Source organism: Ambystoma mexicanum, chromosome 3p (assembly GCF_040938575.1).
Source record: "Ambystoma mexicanum isolate Mex_15411 chromosome 3p, UKY_AmexF1_1, whole genome shotgun sequence".
Lineage (NCBI taxonomy): Eukaryota > Metazoa > Chordata > Amphibia > Caudata > Ambystomatidae > Ambystoma > Ambystoma mexicanum.
In genome coordinates, this window is record NC_090925.1 from 1,046,246,278 (window position 1) to 1,046,274,087 (window position 27,810).

At 45.0% G+C, this 27,810-nt stretch overlaps 1 protein-coding gene across 1 annotated transcript in view; it reads left to right on the forward strand.

Annotated features, from left to right (window-relative positions):
- The window catches only part of LOC138579692 (bactericidal permeability-increasing protein-like), a 462,445-nt gene that overhangs the window by 388,182 nt on the left and 46,453 nt on the right, over window positions 1-27,810 (forward strand). The window contains exons 11-14 of the mRNA XM_069649930.1: window positions 6,681-6,851; window positions 7,112-7,182; window positions 7,920-7,962; window positions 8,402-8,465. Of these exons, the coding sequence (XP_069506031.1) occupies window positions 6,681-6,851; window positions 7,112-7,182; window positions 7,920-7,962; window positions 8,402-8,465 (349 nt within the window). The remainder of the gene's footprint in view (window positions 1-6,680; window positions 6,852-7,111; window positions 7,183-7,919; window positions 7,963-8,401; window positions 8,466-27,810) is intronic.

Here is a 27,810-nt window from a genome sequence, read left to right on the forward strand (position 1 = left end):
TAGTCAGAAACACAATGAGAATGCGCTCTAGGGCGTGGTCTTATATCGGGGTGCTTGTGCGCGGGTCGCAGTCATGCACGCTGTCCGCAAGACAGATCGAACATCAAAAAAGGTTCAAAAAGTCACAACAACTATGTGGAAAGTTAGGATTAGTATGTGGGATTTGTGGTATGGTGATTTTTTAATGAGAAATATTGTGGATTACTTGGAAATGTACTTTTAAACTGGTCGGGGACACGAAGAGTGTCCGCATTTAGAGCACGAGATGAGCGTGGGCGCGGTCACATGATTGTTTTGTGAGCATGTTCGCTAAGGTAGCGGTCGTCTGCAGGACACCCAATGTACGGACATTGTTTTGCGCATGCGTGTTGATGTTCTGCGGACAGTGTTCGGGTCCTGAACTAATTAAAAGTGCGTCACATGTAAAACGAACAGTTACGGACAGCCGTTTGTTCTTAGCACAGTTTAATTTATTTGCTAACAATACGGACAGCCATGGCGTTTCAAGCACACCTCCATTTTCGTTTATTTATGAACAATTCAGGACACCACGAGTGTTCTTAGAACAGTTTCTGCTTGCTATCGAACACTACGAATAGGGATAGTGTTCTTAAGGACACCTCCATTTTCGTTTATTTACGAACATTTCAGGACACTACGAGTGTTCTAAGAACATTTTCAACTTGCATGAGAACATTACGCACAGATGTAGTGTCCTCAGGACAGTCACATTTTTGGTTCTTTACAAACATTTCCGAACAACCGCGGTGTCCGTGGACACCTAAATTGGTTTTATCACAAGGAACTGAAAGCAATTACAACACAATATAAGAAAAGTAACTTTATTTCATACATATATACAATTATGAATGGGAAGGTGGGGCAGAAACGGAAACAAAAACAGGAGAATTAGGGATTTCTAGATAACTGGGATCAGGTGAAGAAGGGAAGGAAAGCTCATTGAAACGCTTTGGTCCATAGACAGGGTTTGGGGTTAACTGCGTGGGATAGGGTGAGGGGGGACAAGTGCAGGTTGGACAATGGTGTGCTGTTGGGGGTTTCACATAATTTTCCATAAAGTTTTTCAAATCCATAAAATTTTGCATAAAGTCGTCCATTTTTTGATTAATCTGCTGTAGAGTGATATCCTCTGAATGTTGTTGTGAGATGCTTGGAATTTTTGTATGGTCTGTAATAAAAAAAATGTATATGTTAAATGTATACAAAATAATATTTATTAATTGGTTTATATAGTAAAGTGTGTACCATTAGGTGGACTATTTTCTAACATTTCCTCTCGTGGGAAATGCTCCTCTAGCCAGTCGAGAGTACTACACATTTCTGTGAGTAAACAAAAAAGTAATATGTTTTTTTTTTCTAATATAGAAAGTTTATAAATATATGAGTAAAAAGAAGTGCACTTACTATGTCTGGTGAGATATGTAATCAGTAGTGTATACGTCTGGTCTTGCTGTTGGTTGTGGAGCGTCTGTGAGGTAATTATGGTGGAAGCCACTTTATCTTCTTTTGGTATATTCCATTTTAAAACATATTGTATTTACATGAATGGTTAGTGTGTTACATATATGGGTAACATTTTTAAGTATTACTACATATACTTTGTATGTGTGCTGCTTTGTGAATTTGTTAAATGTTCCTATGTTATGATATAACTATTACACATACCTCCCCAGAGTTTTTAGATGGTGGTACTGTTGTCCAAACATGTCTGCGGACCGTCAAATTCAGTAGAAAGGGTTCAGTATGTTCCATATTATATGTACATAAAGTCAAAGTTATTATTGTTAAGTTGTGCTACTAAAGAACTATGAAATTCAGTAAAAAAACTTTGTTAAAGGGACGTTATGGTTAAGTTGCGCTACTAAAAACCTATGAAATTCAGTAAAAAAACTTTGTTAAAGGGACATTATGGTTAAGTTGCGCTACTAAAAACCTATGAAATTCAGTGAAAAAATGTTGTTAAAGGGATGTTATGGTTCAAAGTAAAACCGAAAAACCCCTGAAATTCGGCAGTTATGGTAAGATAAGCAACCATAACTCGCGCCGCCACCGTGCACTGCTAACACTAACACCCAGGACATCAAAGATGAAATCACAAATGTCATTGATGACATCACATGTCCATTTACCTTTCATGAAAAGTCCGTACAAGGGATTCTTAGTGTAATTTTAATAAAAAAAGTGTCAAAGATTATTGGAATAAATATCATGAGCTAATTAGTGCATTAAGGAATGTGTTGATATAAATAGCATTCTATTATGAAGTTCTATCCAGTATACTAAGCTATTCATGCAGAAACATAAGCAGTGTGTGCAGCATAAATGATGAAGGTGCAATATTCATAATCTTGCCATGTTGAATACTGCAATGATAACTGCTTTTTTTTATTAGTGTTTTGCATAATGTGAAACATGTAATAGATAGCTAATAAAACCAATTACTACATTATTGCATTACTGCACACTAAACACAAACAGACAATAACACATAGAAATAGAGCATATACAGGGAAAGTGAAGTAAACAAAAAAACAGCAGTATTACCCGACAATTTTCATAACGTAACTGATTATCTTCATGTACAGAAATGATTGCTCTGCTTCAAAGCTACAACTTCCCTATGTATAACTATCACATATTGTGACTAGACCCTAATGAAAGTAGTGTACGTGCAATGTGTACAAATATGAGCATATTCAGGGAAAGTACAGTAATAAAAAAACAACAGAACTATAACACAGTGTTGATAACCGTACTAATCATCTTGATACATAGAAAGCATTGTTGTCTTCCAAGTCTGTGTTTTCTCCCTTGTATATGGTTCATATGCTTTGAGTGGACCCTAAGTGAATTACTGTAAGAACATATTTGTAGTATAAGTCTACAAACATAGTACTTTGTATTATAGTATAGTGAATTTTTAGTTCCTGATTGTAACTGGCCTAGATATATCAGTAAAGGAAAAAAGAGGGAGCCAGACATGTGATGTCATCAGTGATGTCATCAATGACATTTGTGATGTCATCTTTGATGTCCTGGGTGTTAGTGTTAGCAGTGCACGGTGGTGGCGCGAGTTATGGTTGCTTATTTTACCATAACTGCCGAATTTCAGGGGTTTTTCGGTTTTACTTTGAACCATAACGTCCCTTTAACAACGTTTTTTCACTGAATATATATATATATATATATATATATATATATATATATATATATATATATATATATATATATATATATATTATTGTAGTTGTCATGTGTGACTTTCTGGGAGACAAAAATGTAACTTTAAATGTCAATCTATCTGTTTTAACCCATTCCTTTTCATTAATGGGTTCTTGGGTTCTCTTCCATTAGTGGGGGGGGGGGTGGTGGGGTTGGGTTGTGTATGCCCTAAACTTATTTAATAAAAAATATAATTTAATTAATTAATTCCCATAGAGTCATTTATCACGGGGTGATGTTTTGTTAACATTCAGAATTAACAAAGATCCTTCCAGTGTGCCTTAAACGACTCTAGTTTTTAATGTAATTAGGTAACCCTGCTGTTCATTTGAATGTGCTGAGTCCCAAAACGAATTTCCTGTTGATTCAATTTCCCAAAGTCCTGTCTTTCATTTGAATGTGCTATGGTCCCAAAAACAAAAATACCAATCCCTTCCATGGTCCAAAACCCTGCAGGTCAAAATAAGCCAGATGCGAGTCTCCAGTGAAAGAAATACACGCAAGTGACACTCATAGCAGAAAGGTTTGAGATTGCTTTGGGGTAAAGAAGAAACAAAGGTGCTGATTAAAATAAACGGTGGGTGTTCTCAAACGCATGTATTTTGGGTGCAGAGTGATTAAGCTCACGTTCAAATTGAATGAATAAATGCCAGTGAACTTTCTAAGCTGATAGCCAAATGACTATTTGCCCGATTGTACTGTCCTATCGCAATGCATTTTGTGATTTAATATTTTGGAGTTTGCGGGGCAGGATATAAAAAGAGTGAACCTGATTTGTATTCTGTCAAATGCAAAATGAAGAGTGTCCCATCTATTTTGTTTACATTTGGATGCCACAGAGAAGGTGGCGTGTGTAAATTCATTTTTTTACTAGATATCTATTAAAACCGTTTGTTAATAAAAATGATCTATTATATCAATACCCGAGCGTGGTTCTTGGGTTAGTGTGGCACAGGGGGAGAAAGCCTTGGTGATATTATATGTTGTTCAGATAGGGCTAAGCAAACTAAATATTACAGGAATAACGGTATTTGGTATGGTGCTTTAATTGGGCGGGGAGAAGGTCCTTCCCGTGTTGATAGTGGTCCTCAATAGAAATCGTTACAATTGTAAAGGTTGAATTGGCACAGTCTTAACATCTGTATGCTGTGTGTTGTAACCCCATGTAACCCTATGTTCCTTCTGAGCTCCACAGGGCACCAGGCCCTCCTCGCCGAGTCTACCCCAGCACCGTTCGTCCTGACCCCCCTAACCTGCACTTCCCCTTTAGGGCCCCTTTCCCCTAACTAGCCTGGAAGGGTGTGCATCCCTACCGAGCCTGGTTCACCCCCTCCTTGCACTTAGCATGTGGCCTCACTCCCTGCATCCCCTGGCACTTGCCCACCTGGCCCCCCCTTAGCACTTGTCTAACCCCAGAAGCCCTCTTCTTCCCCTCCACATCCCCCTGCACTTGTATACCTCCTCTTGCACCTCACGTGCCTCCCACCCTAGCCTTATCCCTCCTCCCTCCCCCTGCACTTCTTGTTACTGCACTTGCACGTTCTGAATGACACACGGCCAAGTAGGATCGTTATTGTTGTCCCCTCATCCTCTTTTGTTTTGTGACACCTTGAAACACCATTTGTTCTATAGGTGATTTACAAATAACCTATAAATAAAAATAAATAAAATGCAAGGCCTCAAAATGCATTGCAGAACAATGTGGCGATGGTAGAAGGAAAATTATAACCAATCTCCAACATTAAGTCTATTTATTTGCAATAAAGCAAGGACAGGCATTTCTTTTTTTTTTATAACATCCATCTTCCTGCTCTCTCCGGAGCACCTGCAGACATCAAGTAAGCAGGGCTGAGTTGGTTGAAGGTGAAAGGGAGGGGGGATTTAACTCACAGAGTACTTGTAATCTACATTCAAAAAAGGCTGGGGGCTCCTTCAGCATTTACAACACATCATCATCCAATGGTTTATTTCGAATAATTATAATCTGTAAAACTGCAATACATTTGTAGACATTTCATTCCAAGTACATGAAATTAAAATACATAAAAATAGCTCGAGAATTCCATAATTTTATAAAATTCAGGCAGATTTTCCTTATACAGTCATGGCAAGTCAATCCACTCCAGCAAAAGATTTTGAAATAAAAATGATTGTTAGGCAGCCAACGAAATAACGAATTTTTAGTTATGTTACCACTTTAACCCATAATGCAATCAGTACCATTTAAACTAATCTCTGAAGGGGACATGATTTAGAAGGCTGAATATGAACAGTATCAATTGACCCTACAGATTTGTAATCCAGCTGTTTAAGATTATCCCCAAATAGGCTGGTGGAAGAATTGTATTACAATAGGGTACTCATGCATGCACTCAAGTGTTAATTCGATGTATGATTGCTAATACATTTCCTCCATTGATGAGCTCTGAGGGGGTTGAAGCCAGCTTTCAGTATAGAGAAGCAACACCAATACTCTCTGACAGTGTGATGACGATTCAGACGAACTGTAAAATATATTAGATACAATGTCCCCTGCCCCCAATAATGCATCATGGTCTAACGAATGACAGAGGGACCTTTACATTATCTAAAAGAACGACAATTTCGGGAGCCATGCTTTTAACATGCCAGCTCGATTTTAAATGTAAAAGTATCAATTTACAAGAGTGGCTACACTTTTGTGGTTGTTACCATGGCACATTGTAAATCATTTGCAATCGGAAGATACAGAATAAAAGCTATTCAAGTTCACAATTCTATTTTGCAATTTAATAGGTTTCATAGTGTTAAGTAGACGAAATGCACATATCGCTACTCTATTTTTCCGTTAATCCATGGTTTCTTCCATCCTGTTGCTGAAAGTGCTTTAAACTGTTATAAACTACATGTTACACACAAAAGGTGGATCGAAAATAAAACGTGGCTAAGAATGGAGAAAGGTAGCGAGACCGAAGAAGGGAGGGAGGGAAGAGAAGGAGGGAGGGATGGAGGGATGGAGGGAAGGAAGGGAGGAAGGGAGGAAGGGAGGAAGGAAGGAAGGAAGGAAGGAAGGAAGGAAGGAAGGAAGGAAGGAAGGAAGGAAGGAAGGAAGGAAGGAAGGAAGGAAGGAAGGAAGGAAGGAAGGAAGGAAGGAAGGAAGGAAGGAAGGAAGGAAGGAAGGAAGGAAGGAAGGAAGGAAGGAAGGAAGGAAGGAAGGAAGGAAGGAAGGAAGGAAGGAAGGAAGGAAGGAAGGAAGGAAGGAAGGAAGGAAGGAAGGAAGGAACCACGCATAGAAGTCAGATAGTAGGAAGATAAGCAATAACTTCTCATTAGGATTTGGATTTGTTTTTGATGTTCTCCCATATTTCATTGAAAATACGAAACAGAGAGTTGTCCCCTATGTATATTCTGTTACCATGACAAAACGATCTTCAGACATGTGTCTTTATTATTGACAGATATCAAATCATTATCCAAAAGCTCAGCCGATGAGGATGTCCTTCTATGCTACGAAAGTGCCAATGGTGACCCTTACCCCTGATCGCCTTCACCTGGAGCTCTTCGGCCTCGTTGAAGCCACTGCTCTTCTACCAGACTCAAACACCAAGCCACTCTTTGCAGTCAATCTGGTAGGCCTCCACTGTTTGATTCTACCCTATAAAAACAATGTCATAGTGCCCAGAACTCACAACACACACATTTGGCCTCATTATGAGTCTGGAGGTGTGACTAAAAAGTGCTGGTCATTCCGATACAACCACATTTTTGATGGTAACAGAATTACCACCACTTTCACCATACTGCCCAATTCCGAGTTTGGATGTACAATGGAGGGTAAAATGCATACACTTGCTGCCCATGTTTAACAATTCTATTCTATCCTTTTTAGGGCGTGAGTCTTAGCAGCAGTGACCTGAGGGTGTCTGACTTCAATCTTACCGGCTCCTTCCGCCTGAACAGGTGACATAACAGAATGATCTGCATTCTTTGAAGGAAATGGGAGAGAAGAGCAACATCAAGAAACAGAGTAAATGGATACGCCAAGATTAATGGCAGACAGGAAGGAGCGTATCTAGTATAAAGGAAATGTATGAAGTAGATGTGTCAGAGAATGAAGGCAGAAAATGTAGTGATGAAAGCTTGAATCATGACAACATATGGGTTCATACACCTCCACAAATTAATAAGATAACAGATAGAATAAGGCTTACATCAGGAGAGTCCTCTGGTATGCTAAGAGTCATATTATTAAGAGAGCAAAGTTAGCACTTCACATGTATGTGAGCGAAGGATATTGGCATTACTATGAACATCAAATGTTATGGCGCACTGAGAAACCTTTCCGTAGCACAGCACTTCCATGACTGACTCAAAGGAAGAGGTGTTAGCTGCTACTGCAACTATAATAAGGGAAGAAATGGTGTTTGTGCTTTCTCTGATCAAACCACTCATCTCTTGCCCTCTCTTCAGCGATCCATCATGACTATTGAACAGCACATGTTCTTCTGCAGGGCCACCAGGACTTGTGTGTTCTCTTTTGCCTCGCCACCGAGGCAAGCTATTACCATGGTGTGTTATGTAATGCTACATAGGTGTTCACAATGTAGACCTCTAAAATCAACAGTCCAGGCTGTTGCACTGACTTTACATCGGCACAGCATTGCACAGGGTCACTATCTCTTTGCTTTTCCCCTCAGCTATCAGCTCTTGTCGATTTCATCCAGCCTTGGCTTTGTAGAAGTAAGTCATTCGTTTTTTATTGTAAATAAGTATCTGTGTTATCACCTTTGCCAGACCCTTTATCACACCTGATAATAAATCCGATAACTCACATAACCCAGATCCATCGATCAAGGGATATCAAAGCAATCCTGCGATCTCCCCATCTCCAAATTCTCACACACTATAAATGAAGAGCCAGTATTCATGTCTAGATTACATTCAAAAGTAGGAATCTGAGATGAAGTGTCCTTTTATTGTTATAAGCCAAGCTGACAGAAATCTGAAACCTGATGCCTCTGATGACAGTTATTTTCTGAAGGACATCCTTAGATATCCATGAAAGGAAGGAGTGCAGCAGCCTTCCAGCAGAGATTACTTGAAGCCATAGCTCACACAACTGGATGTCTGACGGAGCCAGTTATGTTAACCACTGATATGTTCTCCTTCTTTCTTGTAGAATGCAGCTTTTGATGAACCTGTGCAGTTTATGTTAATCTCTGAGGTGCTGCCGGCTCTTAATGGTAATATAATGTGCCAGTTGCTACTTTATTTTTTCTGTCTCTACATTTAAAATCAAAGATGCACAATGCTTTTGCAGCATCATTTTTTGTGAGTACACTAAAGGTGCCTTGCTCCTTTCCGGTCCTCAAAGCAGACCATGAAAAGGGTTGCTTTTTGATACATGCTTGTTCGTCGATGTGCACATCCTCCCAAGGGCCAGTTTCCTTAAATTACTTTATAATTTAGAAAACAGACTACTGTTTTCTTCAGTACTTGCAACTCTAGATCAATTCATTAATAGTCATAGAGTCATTTTGGTTACCGAGTGATGATGCTGGAGGAGGAGAATTCTGCAACGAGTGATCTACCACTAACGCCTTTGCGGCACAATCTCTCTTTGCCAGATTCCTATCGGTTTTCATACGGAGTGGAAAAAGCAAGGGAATCCCAGGGCACTGCATGTCTCCATGTCTATTTCCTCTGAATGTGGATACACTTAATGTTTTTTTTTTTGTCTGGATGCATGCACACATGGCAGATATCACAACATTGGATCCCTATGGACTCTGCCTACTTTTAGGACATGCCTCTCCGTGGGTACCATAATGCTGATGCATGTAGAAATACAGGAGGATGTCAGGTGTGGAATCGCCTGTCATAGTTCTCATCTGGGTTTGTTGCTCTGTGCAGGGAACACACAGAAGAACAAGTTACTTACCAACTGTAACGTTCTTTCGACTGGATGTTCCTCCCACGTATTCCTCATCTTGTGATAATCGTTATCTCCAGCTTCGCTGCCTCGGAAAAAAAAATTCTCGGCAGAGGGCGCTGTGCTCGCGGTCGTGGCGTTGATTGTCCCTCGACGTACTCCGTACTCTGTCGACGTCACCGATGGTATACGTAGCTCGAGCCGCGCCCGTTGCTTCAGTTCTGTTTTTTCGATGAAATATATATAGGAGGAACACCCAGGCGTGTCCCATGACCGATACATTCTTCGTGAGAGGAAAGTGTAAGAACACGTAAACTGTACTGTGGGGTTGGATGGTAGGGTCGATGAGGAATACGTGGGAGGAACATCCAGTCGAAAGAACGTTACAGTTGGTAAGTAACTTGTTCTTCGAATGGATTGTGTCCTCCCATGTATTCCTCATCTTGTGATAGGCTCCCATAGCAGTATCAATTTTTGGAGGTGGGAGTACCATTTCAGTTTTCGTGGGCAGAATGCAGAACTGCCTTTGCAAATAAACCCTCGTTAGAGGAGGCAGTGTCCAGACAATAATGTTTAACAAAGGTATGTATTGTTTTCCAGGTTGCAGCTGTGCAAATGTCTGCTGCCGGGACTCCCCTCTTTAGAGCCACAGAAGTAGCCATTCCCCTTGTAGAATGGGCACGAAGCCCATCTGGTGGTTCTTTTCCCGCTAATCTATAGCATTCAACTATAGCTAATATGATCCAGCGGGAAATGGTCTGTTTTGTTACAGATAAGCCTAATTTTTGACCAGTGTAACCCACAAACAGTTGGTCATCTTGTCTCAATTTAGCCATCCTAGAGATGTAAAAACTAAGAGCCCTCTTGGGATCTAATCTGTGTAATCTCTTCTCTTCTTTCCCCAGATGAGGAGGAGGATAAAACGTAGGAAGTACTATTTTTTGTGACAAATGGAAGTCTGAGACTACTTTTGGCAAAAATGAAGGTTTAACTTTAAGGACTACCTTATCTTTATAAAAAATAGTATATGGTGGTTTGCATGAGAGAGCCTGAAGTTTGCTAACCCTGCGGGCTGATGATAGGTCCACAAGTAGGACAGTTTTCAGAGTCAAAAGCCTCAATGGACATGAGTGCAGAGGCTCAAAAGGTATGCAAGTCAAGAATTTTCAAACTAAATTTAAGTCCCAGGCTGGTACATGAAAAGGGACTGGAGGGTACACATTAGTGAGCCCCTTTAAGAATTGAACTATTAACAGTACTTTGAAATATGAAACCTCTTCTGAGGAGTGCTTGAAAATGGATGGCGCAGCAAGGTATCCTTTGATTGTTCCTATCTGGAGCCCCAGATTAGCTAGATGTAGCAGTCCACATCCTTGTCTTTGCACAGTTACTAAACCTATTCCAGCGACATCGGTACAAAGACTTCGTTGCTGGTCTTCTGGCCGAAAGCAAGATTTCCATTACGTCATCCGGAAGATCCCAATCCTTGTATCTCAACCTCTCAGAAACCATGCGTGAAGGTTGAGTGTTTTGACCTCTGGATGGAGAACCCGACCTTCCTCTTGCGAGAGAAGATCCTCTCTTTGCGGAAGACGTATTGGAGGGCAGATGGACATGTCTAGAAGGTCCGGGTACCATGTCCTCCTGACCCAATCCGGGGCAATTAGGATCATGGTTTTCCTGAACTTTCTCAACCTCCTGATTACTTGAGGAATCACGGGGACTGGGGGAAACGCGTGCAGCAGTGGAAACTTCCACTCCACTACGAATGCGTCTCCCAGAGCTCCTTTTTGAGGAAATTCCCTTGAGCAGTACTGATCGCACTTCCGGTTGATCGCAGTGGCGAACAGATCCACTTGAGGGGTTCCCCAAAGGGCGAAGATCTCCAGAAGGACTTCCTGAGCCAGCTCCCACTCGTGAGAGACCGTGCTCTGTCTGCTCAGAGCGTCTGCCGCCGTGTTCTTCTCTCCGGCTAGGTGAATTGCCGACAGAGAGATTCCTTCTCTTATTGCCCAGAACCAGAGCTGCATTGCCTCTCTGCACAGTGGCAGTGACCCTACTCCTCCTCTCTTGTCGAGATAGTACATGGCCACTGTGTTGTCCGTCATTATTAGAACATTCTTTCCCTGTACAGAGGGCAGAAAGGCCTTCAGAGCTAGTCTGATTGCCCTCAGCTCTAATAGGTTGATGTGTAGTTTGGACTCCGATGGAGACCAACGACCGCTGATTGTCAGATCATTGGTGTGTGCTCCCTATCCCGTGAGTGAGGCGTCCGTCACTACCGTTATCTCTGGCCATGGTAGCCAAAAAGACTCTCCCTTGAGAATGTTGTCATTGCAAACCCACCATAGAAGATCCTGAGCAACTGCACTCGGGACTTGCAGAAGATCCGACATATTTCCTGAGAACTGGGACCACTGAGTTCTGAGTGCCCATTGAAGGGATCTCATTCTCAATCTGGCCTCTGGTACAAGAAAAATGCAGGATGCCATGAGGCCGAGCAACCTGAGAAAATCGAAGGCCGGTAGACGTTGGGCATTCTGGAATTTTGTTACCATCTGCTGGATGTGGAGAGCTCTCACTTCGGGAGGCGAGGCTTTTCCCGATGAAGTGTCCAAGACTGCTCCGATAAACTGGAGTTTCTGGGATGGTATCATGTGGGACTTCTTGAAATTGAGGGAGAAGCCCAGTTTGTGGAGGAAGTGGCAGGTGATCGAAAGATGTTCCTGAGCTTGTTCTGGAGAACTTGCTCTGATCAACCAGTCATCCAGGTAGGGATATATGTGAATGCCTCCCTTCCTGAGACTTGCTGCCACAACCGCCAACAGTTTGGTGAAAACCCTCGGGGCGGAGGTCAACCCGAATGGCAGAACTCGAAACTGATAATGAGAATTGCCAATCGCGAACCTCAGGTACTTTCTGTGCTTTGGATGGATTGGCACATGAAAGTAAGCATCCTGAAGGTCCAATGATACCAACCAATCTTGGAGTTGGAGAGCCTGAAGGATCTGAGAAACAGTCACCATCTTGAAATTGTCCTTCCTGAGGAACTTGTTCAAGTTTCTCAAGTCCAAGATGGGTCTCAGTCCTCCGTCCTTTTTTGGGATGAGAAAATATGGGGAGTACCAACCCCTGTTCCTCTCCGCTACAGGTACCAGTTCTATGGCACCTTTCTCTAGCAGGGTTAAAATTTCCTGCAACAGGAGCGGGTCTGGAGTTTTTACGGAGTTTGCTCCCGGTGGATGATTCTGAGGCCTTTTTAGAAAGGGGAGACAGTAACCTTGGGCTACTGTTTCCAGTGCCCAAGCATCTGAGGTAATGCCCCACCATTCCTTCAGATGTTGAGAGATCCTGCCTCCCACTGGTGTTTTGTGTAACAAAGTCTCAGAGGGATTTGGAGGCGGCTGCAGGAGTGGCTGAGGGTACAGATGCCGCTCCCGAGTCTGATTTTGCACCTCTTCCTCGTCCACCACGAGGGAAGTTCTTTCTGCCTCTTTGAGAAGCCTGTCCTCTTCCTCTACCAAAAGAGGAGTAGTATCGAAAAGAACGACCCCTCCAGGAAGATTAGCCGGAATAGGGTTTTAGAGGCTGGCGCAAAGAGGCGCTAAGTGATTTAGCTGCCGCTTTCGAGGTCTGAAGTTTTTCAAGGCTTTCATCAGCCTTTCTGCCAAAGAGCCTTGAGCCATCAAAGGGCATGTTGAGGAGTCTAGCTTGCACATCCGGTGCAAATCCCGACTTCCTCAACCACGCAAATCATATCTCAAAGGTGCACTTATAAACGCCAGGTCGCTAGTCGCACACGCCACAGAGATCTCAGATATCATTGCAAATCCCGACTTCCTCAACCACGCAAATCATATCTCAAAGGTGCACTTATAAACGCCAGGTCGCTAGTCGCACACGCCACAGAGATCTCAGATATCATTGCTACAGACAACTTAGACTTTTTGGCCATCTCAGAATCCTGGCTACATGATGCGGCTGGCCCAGCCTTATCACTAGCAGTCCCAGACAACTATACAATCCTACGTGCGGACAGACTTACCTCCCGAGGTGGAGGTCTAGCAATCATAGCTAAAACTAGCCTGGACATGAGGATCATCACTACTACCAATATGCAATCCTGTGAATGCCTCACGGTCAAAATAACCATCGCCAACTCCCAAACCCTAAACATCATCCTCATCTACAGACCACCAGGTCCTATCGGAACCTTCTCTGAGGACATCTCGACATCCCTGTCCAATAACCTAAAAAATACATCCCAAACAATAGTGCTAGGAGACTTTAATCTAGGCTATAATGACAATAAGGACACCCAATCGTCAGCGATTGCTCTGACCTTGAAAGAGCTGGGATTCATCCAAAAAGTTGAACTACCCACCCACAACAAAGGTCGCATCCTTGATTGGATAGCAGAACATAATTGCAAAGTAAATATTACGGATTCTGTACCGCAGATCTGGACTGACCACCACCTGCTATTATTCTCAGTGACAACCCACCGGGTCACTGCCCCGTCCTCACTTGCCCCACCCTTGCCAACGAGAAATAAAAAACTAATGACAGTAGAAAATCTAATGCCCGTTATAATACCTAAATTAAACTCACTACCCGACTGCATGGACCCCAATCTGTTAGTCGAACATTATAATGCAGCCATGTCCTCAGCCCTGGATCACATAGCCCCGCTCAAACTAAGAAATAGCAAACCTAAAAAACACCTCAATTCTTGGTTCACGCCCCACCTAAAAAATCTTAGGCTGGCCAAAAGAAAACTTGAAACTATTTGGAGACTTTCCCCATCAGTCAAAAATAAACTCAACCTCTCCAAAGCCTCCTCCCAATACAAGAAAGAAATATTATTAGCCAAACAAGAAACCTACAATACTAGAATATCCAACTCAAAATCTAGTGTCAAAGAACTGTTCAGCATTCTGAAAGAATTGGAAACACCCATTGTACCCCAAGAAAACTGCACCAAGGATAAAAAATGGTGCTCTAGCATACAACTTGCTTTAACAAACAAGGTAGCAAACCTACAAACCAAAATTGCCATCAAGAAGGCATCACTAACACCACACATCCCTCAGAGCTCAGCGCCACCGCCACAGCCCAAGTTGGGAACCCGTTTCTGCTTCTCTAAGGTATCGCCCATAGAGGTAGAAAAGGTCATCCTGGGACTCAAACCGTCTAACTGCAAAGGCGACCAATGCCCAGCACAACTCATCAAGGATGCTGCGAGAGAACTGTCGCCATTTATAACCAAACTAATCAACTCTTCCTTCACCTCAGGTTCAGTACCGATCAACCTAAAAGAGTCCTGGGTACTGCCACTACTAAAGAAGCAAACCCTTGACCCTACCATTCCGACTAACTTCAGGCCCATCACGACTGTGCCCTTTCTCCTAAAAATTTTAGATAAAGTGGCTTACTTGCAAATTCAAAGCTTCCTAGAGTCTAACCACCTACTTGGAATCCGTCAATCAGGATTCCGCCCGCAACATGGGACCGAGACAGCGTTAATAGATCTTAAGGCCCAAATAGACGATTGCAGAGACAATGGCCAAGTGGCCCTACTTCTCCTCCTGGACCTATCAGCGGCATTCGACTTAGTGGACCACACAGTCCTCTGTAGTCACCTCGACTCGGCAGCCCACTTCTCAAAAGAGGCCATAATTTGGATCAAGTCATTCCTGAGTAATCGGACCATGAGAGTCTTCGCTCCATCAGCCTCAGCAGATCCAATCCCTATAACATGCGGTGTTCCACAAGGGTCTTGTGTGTCACCCACCCTCTACAATGTCTTCACGAAGCCTCTCTTTGATGAAATGGATCATCTGGGTATCGCCTACACTAACTACGCAGACGATACCCAGATCCTCCTCCCGCTCTCAGGAGACTACGCCAAGGACCTGGCCCTAGTGAACAGGATCTATAGCATCGTTCAGGCATGGATGGCCACACACGGCCTATGCCTGAACGATGATAAAACTGAGCTTATCATCCTGGGCACCACTACCTATATATCCAAACTCAGCCCCGATTACGACAACTTCATTATTAATGGGAACAACATAAAAGTAGCTCATGAAGTAAAAACCTTAGGATTCTACCTAGACGCCACCATGAACTTTACCAAACAAGTTAACTCTCTAGCTTCTGCCACCGCATATACATGCAAACTTATCAGAGCGAGCAAACAATTCCTCTCCACAGATAGTTGCATTACACTTGCCAGAGCCTTGATACTGTCCAAATTAGACTATTGTAATGGACTTTACATTGGAGCTAATAAACAGACCATCCACAAAATTCAAGTGCTCCAGAATAATGCCTTGAGAGCAGCACTCAAGATTAATAGAAACGAGCATATATCCTCGACAAGAAGAGAATACAAATGGCTCGCCACCATAGACAAAATTCATCTCAAAATCGCTTCCCTCACCCACAAATGTATCAACAACAAAGCTCCACCTTACCTCATGGATAGATTACGCAAAAGGACTTCTTCCAGACCTACCAGAATAGCCAACGCAAACTGCCTCCAAGTCCCGCGTTTCAAACTTGCCACTATAGGAGGAAATAGCTTCCCGGTCAAGGCTGCGCAGTTATGGAACTCCCTCCCGCATGATGTCAGAGAACCTCAGCCTTTCGCAAAATTTAGACAAAACCTCACTAGGTGGCTGAGAGCCAACGACAGCTAACTAGTCCACTTGTCACATTGTACATTACTGTATATAACTATATATTACGTGAACAGGAGCATGCTCCTCGCTCCCCTGTCCTGATCTCTCCTTGCTCCCCTGTCCTTGATCTCTCCCCAACGACAGCTAACTAGTCCACTTGTCACATTGTACATTACTGTATATAACTTTATATTACGCGAACAGGAGCATGCTCCTTGCTCCCCTGTCCTTGATCTCCCCTTGTTCATATCTGCTTGCTGTAATATTGCTGATGTCTATGTCTACACTTCCTGCCTTTTCCTGTACTTGCAATTAGCCGAGCATATCTGTAACCAAGCTCAGCGCATCTCTGCACCTTCATCTGATTTCTATGTACCTGTAACCAAGTTGAGCATATCCTTGTCTGTTTGCGCCCTGATACTCCAGGGTATGGCGCGCTATACAAATAATAAACTAAACTAAACTAAACTAAAGCTTGCAGCCATGGATCTGCTGATACTATCAGCAGTATCCAGTCCAGACTGGAGGCATTCCCCCATTGCCTCCTTCCCGTCTTTGACTATATTCAGGAAGCCTTCCCTTTCCTCGCCTTCCGGAATATGATCAGCCGCCGCTGAAATACAGTCCCACAGGGTATGGGTAAACCTGGCTAGGGTACAGGTGACATTTGACGACTTAAGTGCCATACTGCCTGACGTGAAAACTTTACGTGCCCAGGCGTCAATTTTCTTGTCCTCTCTATCTGGAGGGATAGTTGGATAAGCAGTTTGTTTCGAAGTGGATGCTGCTTGAATGATTAAACTCTCTGGAGTCGGATGTTTATTCAAATATTCTGGATCTGATCCAGCTGGTCTGTATTTTCTTGGAAAAGTGCTGTCTGCAGCAGCAATGGTTTCTGGTTTCTCCCAGTTTTTCTCCACAGTCCTTTGAAGGGCCCTGTGAAAAGGGAGAACAGGATCCTTCTGAGGTCCCTTGACGATAATATCCATCATGTCATCTTGCTCAAAAATGGGTGAAGTATTACCCCAACCCATGTATTCAAATACCTTGGTCGTAAGACCCCTGTACCCAGCATCTGCATGCTCTGCAGGATCAGGTTTGGCGAACTCTAATTCTGGAGATGTGTCAACTCCACTGGCAGAATGTAGAGTATCACTCAGGTCTCTCATTCTGGATTCCTGGTCAATAAGTTCTTCAGGAACTTGTCTTGTCCCATAAGTAACTCCCAAGGGAGTAACTTCGTCTTCTTCTTCTGAAGCAGACTCTTCACAAATTGCAGACATAGGCCCTCATTCCAAGTTAGGACTACACCAGGGAGTAAATAGCTCCATGGTTGGCAACCATGGAGCTATTTACTCCATGGAATACCGGCATGGTGAATGGAGTAATTACCGGTCCATTCCAAGGTTGGATGGACCGGTAATTCCCCATTCACCATAGCCCTTCCCCATCCCCATTTCTGCCCCCATAGGGCTCAATGGGAATGGGGAAGGAGGTAATTACGGCACCGTAAATTACGGTGCCGTAATTTACTCCAAGGTCACTTTGCGGGTCCCGTAATTTACTCCTGCTAAAAGCAGGAGGTAAAGAGGGACCCGCAAAGGGAACTCGGAATACGGAGGTAAGGGATTACCACCATCGGTGCCCTTACAGGCGCCGGTAATCCCTTACCTCCAACCTCGGAATGACCCCCATAGACTTGAAAAAGGTTGATCTGGGCAAAGGAGTGAATCTCCTTTCTTCCTCTTCCATCTGCTTCGAAGGAAATGGCAAATCCCTTGAAGTTTTCGAGGGTGTCTTCCAAGTCTTCGAAGTTTTCGAAGATGACTTCGATAATGGCGTCGATGACGTATGTGGTTTTGGTGTCGAAATTATCGACATCCAGGGCGTTGACGAAGTCGTCGAAGTCTTCGATGATTTGTGTTTCTTGGCCGGCACCGGAGAGGTGCTCGACTCTCGAGGTTTCTTCGGCGATTTTACGTCGACTCGAGGTTTTTTGTATTCCTCGATGCTACTGGTCTTAGCCATAGTAGCCTTGGACTTCCCTTCGTCGTCCAACGGAGCGACCTTAGGGGTATGGCTTTTTCGAGGTTCTTTCGAGGGGGTCGAGGCCGCAGTCTCGAAAACCTCCATCATCTTTTTGCGGAATTCTTCCCACTTACTGGGAGAATCCGATTTAGTCGGACAACGAATTTCTTCGGTCGACTCTGATGAAGAAGATGATGAGGGAGATCTATGTCTCCTCTTCATTTTTTTCGACGACAACGAAGAATGTCTCGATCTACTTCTAGATCGAGATCTCTTCGAGTGTCTATGGCGATCCGATCCTTTAGAATCGGACGCTTTCTTATGTTTTTTTGACGAAACCTTTTTTGAGGCCTCCCTCCCCACCGACAGTTTACCTCTCCTCTCACGAAGAGCTTTTTCGGTCATCGACTGGCAGGAGCCGCAGTCGTCGGTTCGGTGACTGGAACCGAGACACCAGAGACAAATCTGGTGGGGATCGGTAATCAACATTTTAGATCCACAATCTGCACACTTCTTGAACCCAGTCCTGGGTGTCGAAGGTGTCGAAGATGATGACATTTTCTTCACAGAAAATAGAAGCGTGCCGTTCTCGATAGCGAAGCGATCGGAAAAACGGAACTGAAGCAACGGGCGCTGCTCGAGCTACTCATACCATCGGTGACGTCGACAGAGTACGGAGTACGTCGAGGGACAATCGACGCCACGACCTCGAGCACAGCGCCCTCTGATGAGACATTTTTTTTCCGAAGCAGCGAAGCTGGAGATAACGATTATCACAAGATGAGGAATACGTGGGAGGACACAATCCATTCGAAACAGTGTTTCTTTATTTGCCTCATTCTACACATGGAAGGGTTTGTTTGTGCGAGCCTTTTGTTTGGGAAGCCACTCATTCATATTTCAAGACATTTGAAAGCCAGTCCTCTTTTTCGAATTCTAAATACGCGCATGCTTAACATATTGGAAGTTACTCACTTCTAAAACAAAAACAAACAAAAAAATGGAAGCCCAAGTTGCGTGTCTGGAAAGGTGGAAATCAGTCGGTTTTGCAAATATATTATTAAACTTGAAGAGTGTTACTTGGAAGTGTTATGCCTTACAGGGAGTGTGGAGATGTACGCATCTTAGTTATGTTATGGTGTGGCAATTATTAACGCACTCAGCTGGCAATCAGAATGCACAATGTGTCATTTAATAATATTCGTATAACCAGGGCATGGCCAAGCTGATGTTAAGACTTGTATTGCAGTTACTGACTGAACTCTGACAAGCAAATGCACCTCAATGTGCAGTGGGCATGGGCCTAATTATAGGGGGGTAGAGGGGGTTTTGTCCCCCCAAACTTCAGTGGCATGCCTTTTTGCCCCCCCCCCAACATTTGGAGGCAGGGCAGGGGAGGCTGCAATCATCAATCATGTAATTGGACAGCGCGAGCCCGGCTGGGGTGCTCTGTCTCATTACATAATGCTGAGATGCCTGGAAGCCGCGCTGCAACACATTCAGGGCTGGGATGCTCTGCGTGGCTCAGTCCCTCACCTTGACTGGCCTAACTCAAAGTCAGCAGCCAGAGTGCTGTACTGTGTGTTGCAGGACCTGCCGCCTGTGCTGCCACGCTAGCAGCAGCACTTCCAGGGGCTACGGCGCAGAGAATCGCTTTCCGGCTTTGTATTTGTGTGACACACAGAGAGGAACTAGGAAGCTCATTCAGCTTGCTAGTTTCTGTCTGGAGGTGCGTGAATGCGAAGAGGTTAGGTCGGTGTAAGATGAGATGTGGCCCGGGCGGCATTTGAAAGCAGAGCAGAGGTTTTTTTTTTTATTGTGTTTGTGTATGTTGGTTGGGGGGCTGGGATGCGGACGGACCCTAGTGAGGGGCGTGTCACATTTGGACATTGTGAGCAGAGCTCAGGGAACACATTAAGGCCCCAGGTATGAAGACACACTAACAATAACAAATGTATTCTCTGGTGTAAGCCACAGCTCTGCAACGCCTCTAAAATGAGTCTTGCCACTTTTCAAATGCTACTAAAGCACCACCATCCTAATTTAAAAAAGAAGGTGGTAGAAGGTGTGCCCGGCCCAAGTAGAGTGGAAACAGTCAAGCTGAGAAAACCTGTGACCCAAAACTGTCGTACTCTACAAATTCTGTGAAATTAATTTGAGTGCTATACACATTCCAAACATGGTGAACTTTTGTTAAGCAGTTTTTGCTCTAGGTGTGCAGAAGGAACCGTATGGAATGTTGTGTTAAAAGCACACTTTTAGGAGCCCTGTATAGTTTTTCCCCTGCCACCAAAAATAATCTTCACCAAACTGGCAAAAAATATTTTGAGTATTTAGAGTTTTGCAGACACTTTTTCAGGACGGTTTGGTGCAAATTAGTTAATGGGTGTCATGATTCAGGTTACAGGCCACCAAAAACTGCTTCACTTACCAAACTAAGCAGGGAAGTATCCAGAATTGTAAGAGGGGGAGGGGGAGGGGTGAGCAACAAAATGCACTGTGTGGAATTCCACATGGTCTCATTGGTGCCCCTACCCCAATCTACTTTTTTGGTAACATTAGTGGAAGATGGCATTTTAACACACAACAACAAAAGTAAAGCTGCAGGATCATTCCAGATGCAGGAAACCCATCTATTAGAGCTCTGTCCCAGCCCTCTGAGGCAAAATACATGCAAACTTCCTAATTATTATATGGATTGCACCAACAGAAGTGACTTCACAGAAAAGGACATTGCAAGGCGGCGCATCATCAGTCCTTGATACTTGGAGGCACCATGAAAGTGACTTTAGAATAAGTGGCCATGAATAAACCAAGTGACAAATAACTTTGTAGCGCAAACTACCTAAATTGCACTTATGTTATATGTGGAGCAACTCTATAGTCATTAGGCTTTTCCATTATAATACCATGATACATTAACATAAGCTTTGAAGTGATTCAGAGTCACTTTCAGAGCTGCAGATAAGGCATAATGTGATTAAATGATTTGGTCAGGACCACACACTTGGTTAAATGGTGTAACCGGGATGTGGACAATTTAAGCGACTGTGCACATCTTTGCAGGCTTAGTTGATATAGATATTTATTAAGGTTTTGTTTTACATTTCATGTGCTTATTTATTCATATAACACATATAACATATAATAATTTATAGCAATGCATTGGAAGCAAACCACATTACATAATAAACTAGCCTTTCGTAGTAAACTAACCATACACTATATACATTGTCATAGAACTATGTTGAGCAATGGGAGTATGGCTTTAGTTTCATCCTCTCCATTCTGCATGCAAAGTCACAATAGCATCATGTAGATTAATGTAAGCCTAACAATTCCCCCTTGGGTTTTAAAGCCATAGTCATTATTTCATGAAGCATGCAACATTATGCACCCTTCTCATTTCTGATCACTCCCTCCCATTCACTTTTCTGAAGGGACAAAAGTTCCTGCTAATAGTACCTCGCCCCCCACCCTCCCATCAGTGCCTAATCGCTCACATTGTAATGCTCTGTTGATATAGAGCAACATGAGGACCTTCTGCTGCCCGGAGCTCCTTGGGACATTGTCCTGGCAGCAGGACACCTCTACCATTCGGAACGGGTAAGGTGTCTTGCTGCCAGGACAATGAGCGTGCTGAGCAGGAATTGCTCAACACACATTGTCCTGCCAGCGACACCTTTGCCGTTGGGCGCCCTCTTTGATGTGCAGAACGGGATGGGTGTCCAATGACAAATGTCCCGGTCTGGCTCTTAAAAGTTCCACGGGGGCAGCTTCCCCCTAACCCCCGCCTCTCCTGCTTGGTACTCCACTGCTTGGAGCCATTTGAACACAGGAAAACATAACTTAATTTTAATCTGTCAGAATCTTGTAGAAAAATCTATCAGCACATACACATATAAGGTGCTGTTGAGAACCCAAGTTTGGAGATATGGCATTTAAAATTGATACTAAGTATACTTGGTCACCCACTGCACTACATTAACCAATGGCTTCTGCCTTTGAATGAAAGGAAAAATCAAGGGAATTGCCGACATTCCAATGAATCTGTTCCTTTCGGCTATGGCTTTATAGTTCAGTTAGGACAAGTCAACATAGCCCTATTTTTCAGGGATCAGGGGGTGATAAAGTCTGGTCTGCTCAATGAACATTGTGCCACTGTTTCCATGTGTTATAGTATATGTACATATAAAGGTTGTGTGCACACAGTGGCCCACATTAGGACTCTGGCGCTAAGTGTTTAACGGCGCCGTAAAAGGCTGCGGCGCCGTTAAACACTTAGCGCCTTACTACGAGGTCCTTTTGCGGGACCCGACCTGAACGGCTCGTCTAGACCAGCCGTTAAAGTAGGGACCCGCAAAGGGACCTTGGTGCTAAGTACGGTACCGCATTTTGCGGTACCGTACTTAGCGCCTTCCCCATTCCCATAGAGCCCTATGGGGCGAAAATGGGAATGGGGAAGGGCCATGGTTCAATGGGGAATTACTGCCCCACCAACCTTGGAATGGGGTGGTAATTCCCCATTGAACCATGGCGGATCCGTTACAACACCGGCACCAACCATGGTGCTAATAGCTCCATGGTTTAGCGCCGGTGTTGTAATGAGGGCCAGTGTATGTCAATGGAGGTGCTTGGTGCATTTGTGTCTGAGTGAGAGTGTATGCAAGCATATGTGTGTTGACTTTTGCGTCTGAATGAATGATAAATAATGCATTGTTTGTATGTTCTATTCGAATTAAGTTTGTGAATGTTATGTTGTGTCACTGCGTGGATGGCAGCCCGGCTGGAGAAGTGTGAGGGCCCAATTGATTTTTAAAGATAGGCCACCAGTCTTATGAAAGTTATAACAGAGCGTCAGCAATGGAATTGTGGTGTAGTAGTCTAGTGTTATCCCTCAGGGATTTAGGTTGTTTTACCGAGGTAAGAAATCACGGCAAAATTGACCAATCGTCATTTTTGCTGCGAATACGTTTTTACCACGGTACAAAAAAACAAACCCATGTCCCCCCAAACAGCCAGTACACCCATAAACCCCCCTACATACCTTTTCTCCATCCGCCACTCTCCTGTACCCTGCAGCGTCCGATCCACCCATCTAACGCAGGTCGGATCTGATGCTGCAGGGTCCCTTTTTCTTCTTTTTTTTGTTGGGTCCCCTACCACCAATGCTGAAGAAGTGGGGGACACCCCTAAAGCCCCCCGAAGTAAAAAAATACCGACCATGAGGGGCCGCCCCCCCCCGCAATCCCAGCTCTTCATGTTCGGTATCTTCGGCTTCGAACTAATCGTGGTGACCGAATTTAGTCAAATCTATCATTCAACAAAATTGTATTGAACAATTTGGCCAAAATGATCCCTAAGAGCCAGCACCCGCCCTCGCTCCACCCCACCCCACCCCTGTCCACCCCAACATTTTCAGCAAAGTTACTCCACTGGCAGTGGGCCATCATCAACATTTTGGTGTAACTACAACTGAGTTGAATATTTTTACAGCAATGGAAGTGTACGTTCAGGCAATTCTCTCTGTGTATGGGTTTGTTTGTAAAATGAAAAACAATACAAACTACGATCATATCTTGAATATTCTGAATGTTGTAACCGTAGTAGGAAAAAGCTCCTCTACTTGCTCACCGCTAGTCTTGCACCAGATGATTCAGCAATGACGGCTGTCTGTGGCAAAGGGGATGGCTAGGACCAAGTGGTTTGAAAAAAATCCAGTGCTGTAGGTGCTGTAGGTGCTGTAGGTGCACACAGTGACGAGAAAGGGCACAAATAATGTGCGTGCGCATCCTTCTGGGTTCCTACTCTCTCGCTGCACTGTTTGGTGCAGAATCCACTGTGTCCAGTGCACAGACCCAGTGGCGGAGCTAAGGTGGATGAGGGGGTGCAGCTGCACCCTCCAACCCCCCGCACTCCAGTTCAGTACCGATCCCATTGCGACCTCCCCTGCTGCAAATACAGGTTGTCCCTCTCTTTCGACATGCATTTGCTCCTGCGTTGTATTTTTTTGTTGTCTGCCTGTGACCCAGCACAAAATTATCCCCAATTATCCCCAACTCCCTGCCCGAGTCAAGGGCCTTGCCGTTGCTGTGTGTGTTTTCACAGTAAAACAAAGTCCTGTTCACTGAGAAAATGGATCAGTGCAGGCGCCATGTTTTGGGCTATAATAGACATATTTTTTGTGTCCTGGGCGTGAGAGCCCCTTGGGCTTTGCAATGTAAAATGTGTAAAGACTCTTTGGAGCCTGGGGAGAAGTAACTGGGAGCTACGTGGCCCAGGGCGAGGTTCTCGTGGGAGCATTGTGACTTGTAACAATTTTGCCCAGCCGTGAAGCACCTCTACTGTATACAAAGAGACACTACTGTCTGTAGGCGAACGCAGGTGCCAGAGAGACCATCAGAACCCAGGAGAAAATAGGATATGTGATGAAGAGGTTTGGGGCTCACTCCTCGACCAGGTGGGGCGGCCTCTTGATGATCCGGCGGGTCTCTCACTTCTCTCATCATCGATGGATGCTCCTTCTGCTCCCGCTGGCTCTGCCACCCGATGAAGGCACATCACCATAGAGGGGACCACAGATCGTCCCTTGTGTCTCACGCTTGGGGATCGGGATCCAGGAGTGGAGGTCCTTCTTCTTCTCTCTTTAGGAAATGCTGAAATTGTGAGCTATTTCTGGTGACTTTCTTGTCTTCATTCTCTCCTGTCACCATGGTGCTTTTTATGGCTGTAATGCTGAACGGCTTCAGAGCGAAACGTGCATCGGACTTCTTGTCTTGGAGGTTGTTTGCTGCATCAGCACTTCATCCCCTACTTGAAATTCTTTGGGCCTTGCTCCTCTCCTCAAATCAGTGTCTAGTTGAGCTTTTGCCTTCGGTTCCATGTCTCTTTAAATGACTTCTACATCACTTTCTAGCCGGGTCATTGGATGCCTCATGATGCGAGTGCAACCTCGTATCGCATCATCAGTTCTGCGGGTGTCTTGTCTGTGGCCTCATGGGGAGTGTTCCTATAGTCTTGAAGCAAATGGCACATCGCTTGATGAGGGTCAATGCCTTCAATGCGAGCCCTCTGCATCGTCTTTTTGATGGAGGCCATAAAACGTTCGGCCATCCCGTTGGCTTGTGGCCACCTAGGGGTGATCTTCTGGTGGGTAATCCCCAAGTGGTTTGCAAAATGAGGTGAACTCATGTCTGCTGAACGGGGACCCATTATCAGACTTTATTATGTCCGGGATCCCCCCACTCACTCAGTACTTCCTCAAAGGTTGCTGCCACTTGGGCAAACGCAGTGGTGGTGACCTTCTTGACGATTGGGAACCCCGAGTGTTCGTCGATAAATAGGAGGAAGTATTCTCCTGATTCCATGGGTCCGTAAAAATCGACCGCCACCCTTTACCATGGTCTGTCAGGGATGTGCGTGGGCTAGAGTGGGATTGGTGGTTCTGCTCTGGTAGTGCATTGACATGCTACGTAGTTCTTGACCCATCTGTCCACCAGGGAGTCTAGAAACGGGAACCAGACATTGCATCGGAGCTGTCACTTGGTGTCATCGGCTCCTCTGTGACCCTCATGAGCTGTCTTTATCACTTCTGCTCTGCACATTGCAGGAATCACTAGTCAGTATCCCCTCAGCAGTGTAGCATGGTCCTTCACAGCTAGAGCGATGTGGATTTTGGCGAGCCGGTCCATCTCTTCCCTGCACACCTCCGGGTGCTTTAGGACAGCACGTCGATAGTCTCTCCATCTGTTGTTTTCGGTTAGACTGATGGCCAGCGCCATGGAGGGGCCAGCAGCGGATGCGGTGGCGACCATCTGCAGGGACACCGCTGATGGGAGTGCATTGGCAGCCACATAGTTTGTGTATTCCATGTCTCCGGCTCTCGCAACGGGTTTCCCTGTTGGATGGCATGACAGGTAGTCTGCCAGGTTGTTCTCACCTTCGGGCCTGTGGAAGATGTCAAAATTGTATTCCTGCAGTCTGATGCCCCACTGTTCAATCCTGGGGGGCATCTTGGTCCGAGGGTTGCCGAATGAGGACAACACGTCCTGATGGTCCCTAACAAGGGTGACATTTTTCCCAATGATAAAGTTGTGAAAGTGTTCACAGGCCCATACTGCAGCTAGGCTCTCTTTCTCCGCCTGGGAGTACGCCTATTCGGGTGGGCCCAGGACTCTGCTCGCATAGGCAACGATGTGCCTTGGTTGAGTGTCCTCCCCACTTGTCTGGTCTAGAATTGCTCATAATCCCACTGGGCATCTGTCTACCACTATTTCAGTGTGCCAGTCGGGGTCGAAGTACGCTAGACGACGGGTCTCTGCTGGCATAGGTTTTATGGAGTAACAAGCTTCTCTGCACTCGGGTGACCGGATGAATTTGTAGTCCTTCTGCAGGAGACGGCGCAGTGGTTCCGTGATGGAGGCATAGTGGGGGATATAGTGAACGCAGTATCCCACCATGCCTAGGAACGAGCGGACGACGGCCACTTGTGTGGACTCCTTGAAGTTGGAGATGGTGTTGACTTTGTCCGGGGTCCGAGGTCATGTTCTCTGCTGAGAAGATATGGCCGAAGAACTTCAGTTTGCTCTTGCTAAAGCGATACTTGTCGATTTGAGGGTCAAGCCTGCCTCCTGGACAGTGGTGCACGTTGCTAACAGTGCAACGTCATGTTCTTCATGTGTCTTGCCGAACATGAGAATGTCATCGCTATAGCTCAGTGCTCCTCTTACCGGTCTGATGACTTATTGCCTCTTGAAAGATTTCAGCAGCCGAAAAGATGCCAAAATGTAGGCGCTGGTAGTGAAATAGGCCATCATGAGTGGCAAAGGTGGTAATGCCCCTTGAGTCATGGTGTAGTTCCATCTGGTGGTAGCCCGGATTGAGGTTGAGCTTGGAGAATAGCACAGACCTGTTTAGTTGGAGAATCATGTACTCAATTTGGGGGCCTGGGTGCAGCTCCCTCTGAATGGCGGTGTTGGCCTTCCGCATGTCGATGCAGAGTCTTAGGCAACCTCCTTCTTTGGGCACAATGACCAGGGGTGAGACCCATGGGGTCAGACCCGACGCTGGTTTAATAATGCCATCGTTGAGCAGCTGATTGAGTTCCTCCGAGACTGTGGCATGTAGGTGGAATCCTACTCTCCTTGGATGTTGGGGGAAGGGTCGGACTCTCTCGTCGATATGGAGATTGATTGGGGGTCCTTTTAACCTGCCTAGGCCCCTGCAGAGGTGGGGGAATCTTGACATGATGGTTTCCTTTGTGATGAGGGTTTGTGGTTGGCTCCCCTCATTTACTATGTAGATGTTCTCACTCGCGGTATTCGTTGGCGGCGCTATCTGTATCACATCTCCTTCCTGGACGTGGATGTCGACGAGCCCCAGCCTGGCTGCCATGTGGTAGCTCAGCAGGCAGCGTCCCTTGGTTGGGCTCCAGATGACGTGAATGCTTGTGGATATGGTGAGTCCTTTGTGCATCAGATGGCGCTTGAAGAGTCTGTTGGAGTGAAGAGGAAGGTTCGCACCCCACTGGAATATCTTTGTGTGGGACTTGGATAGTGCCAGTCTGTCATGTATCTGAAGGAATTCCTGCTCACTCATGATGTTGACGGTGGCACCAGAGTTTACTAGGAAGCTGAACTGTCTGTCGCCAATAATAACGGCTATCTTGGGCACCACCTTTGCTCCACCGTCATCCTGTATGAAGCTGACATATTCATCTTGGGGGTATTGATCGTAGTCATCACCTCTATATGGGGGTCTGTACGGTTGCTGTCGGTCGTGCCACTGGTGTGGTCCGTCATACTCATGTTGGAGCAGTGGACCCTGGTCATACGGATCACAGTCTTGGGAGAAATCTTCAGGTAGGTGCTCCTCTACCGCTCTTACATATCGTGTTGGCCCTTGTTGGTACGGTCTTGGTGGGTATTGCAGGTCCGATTG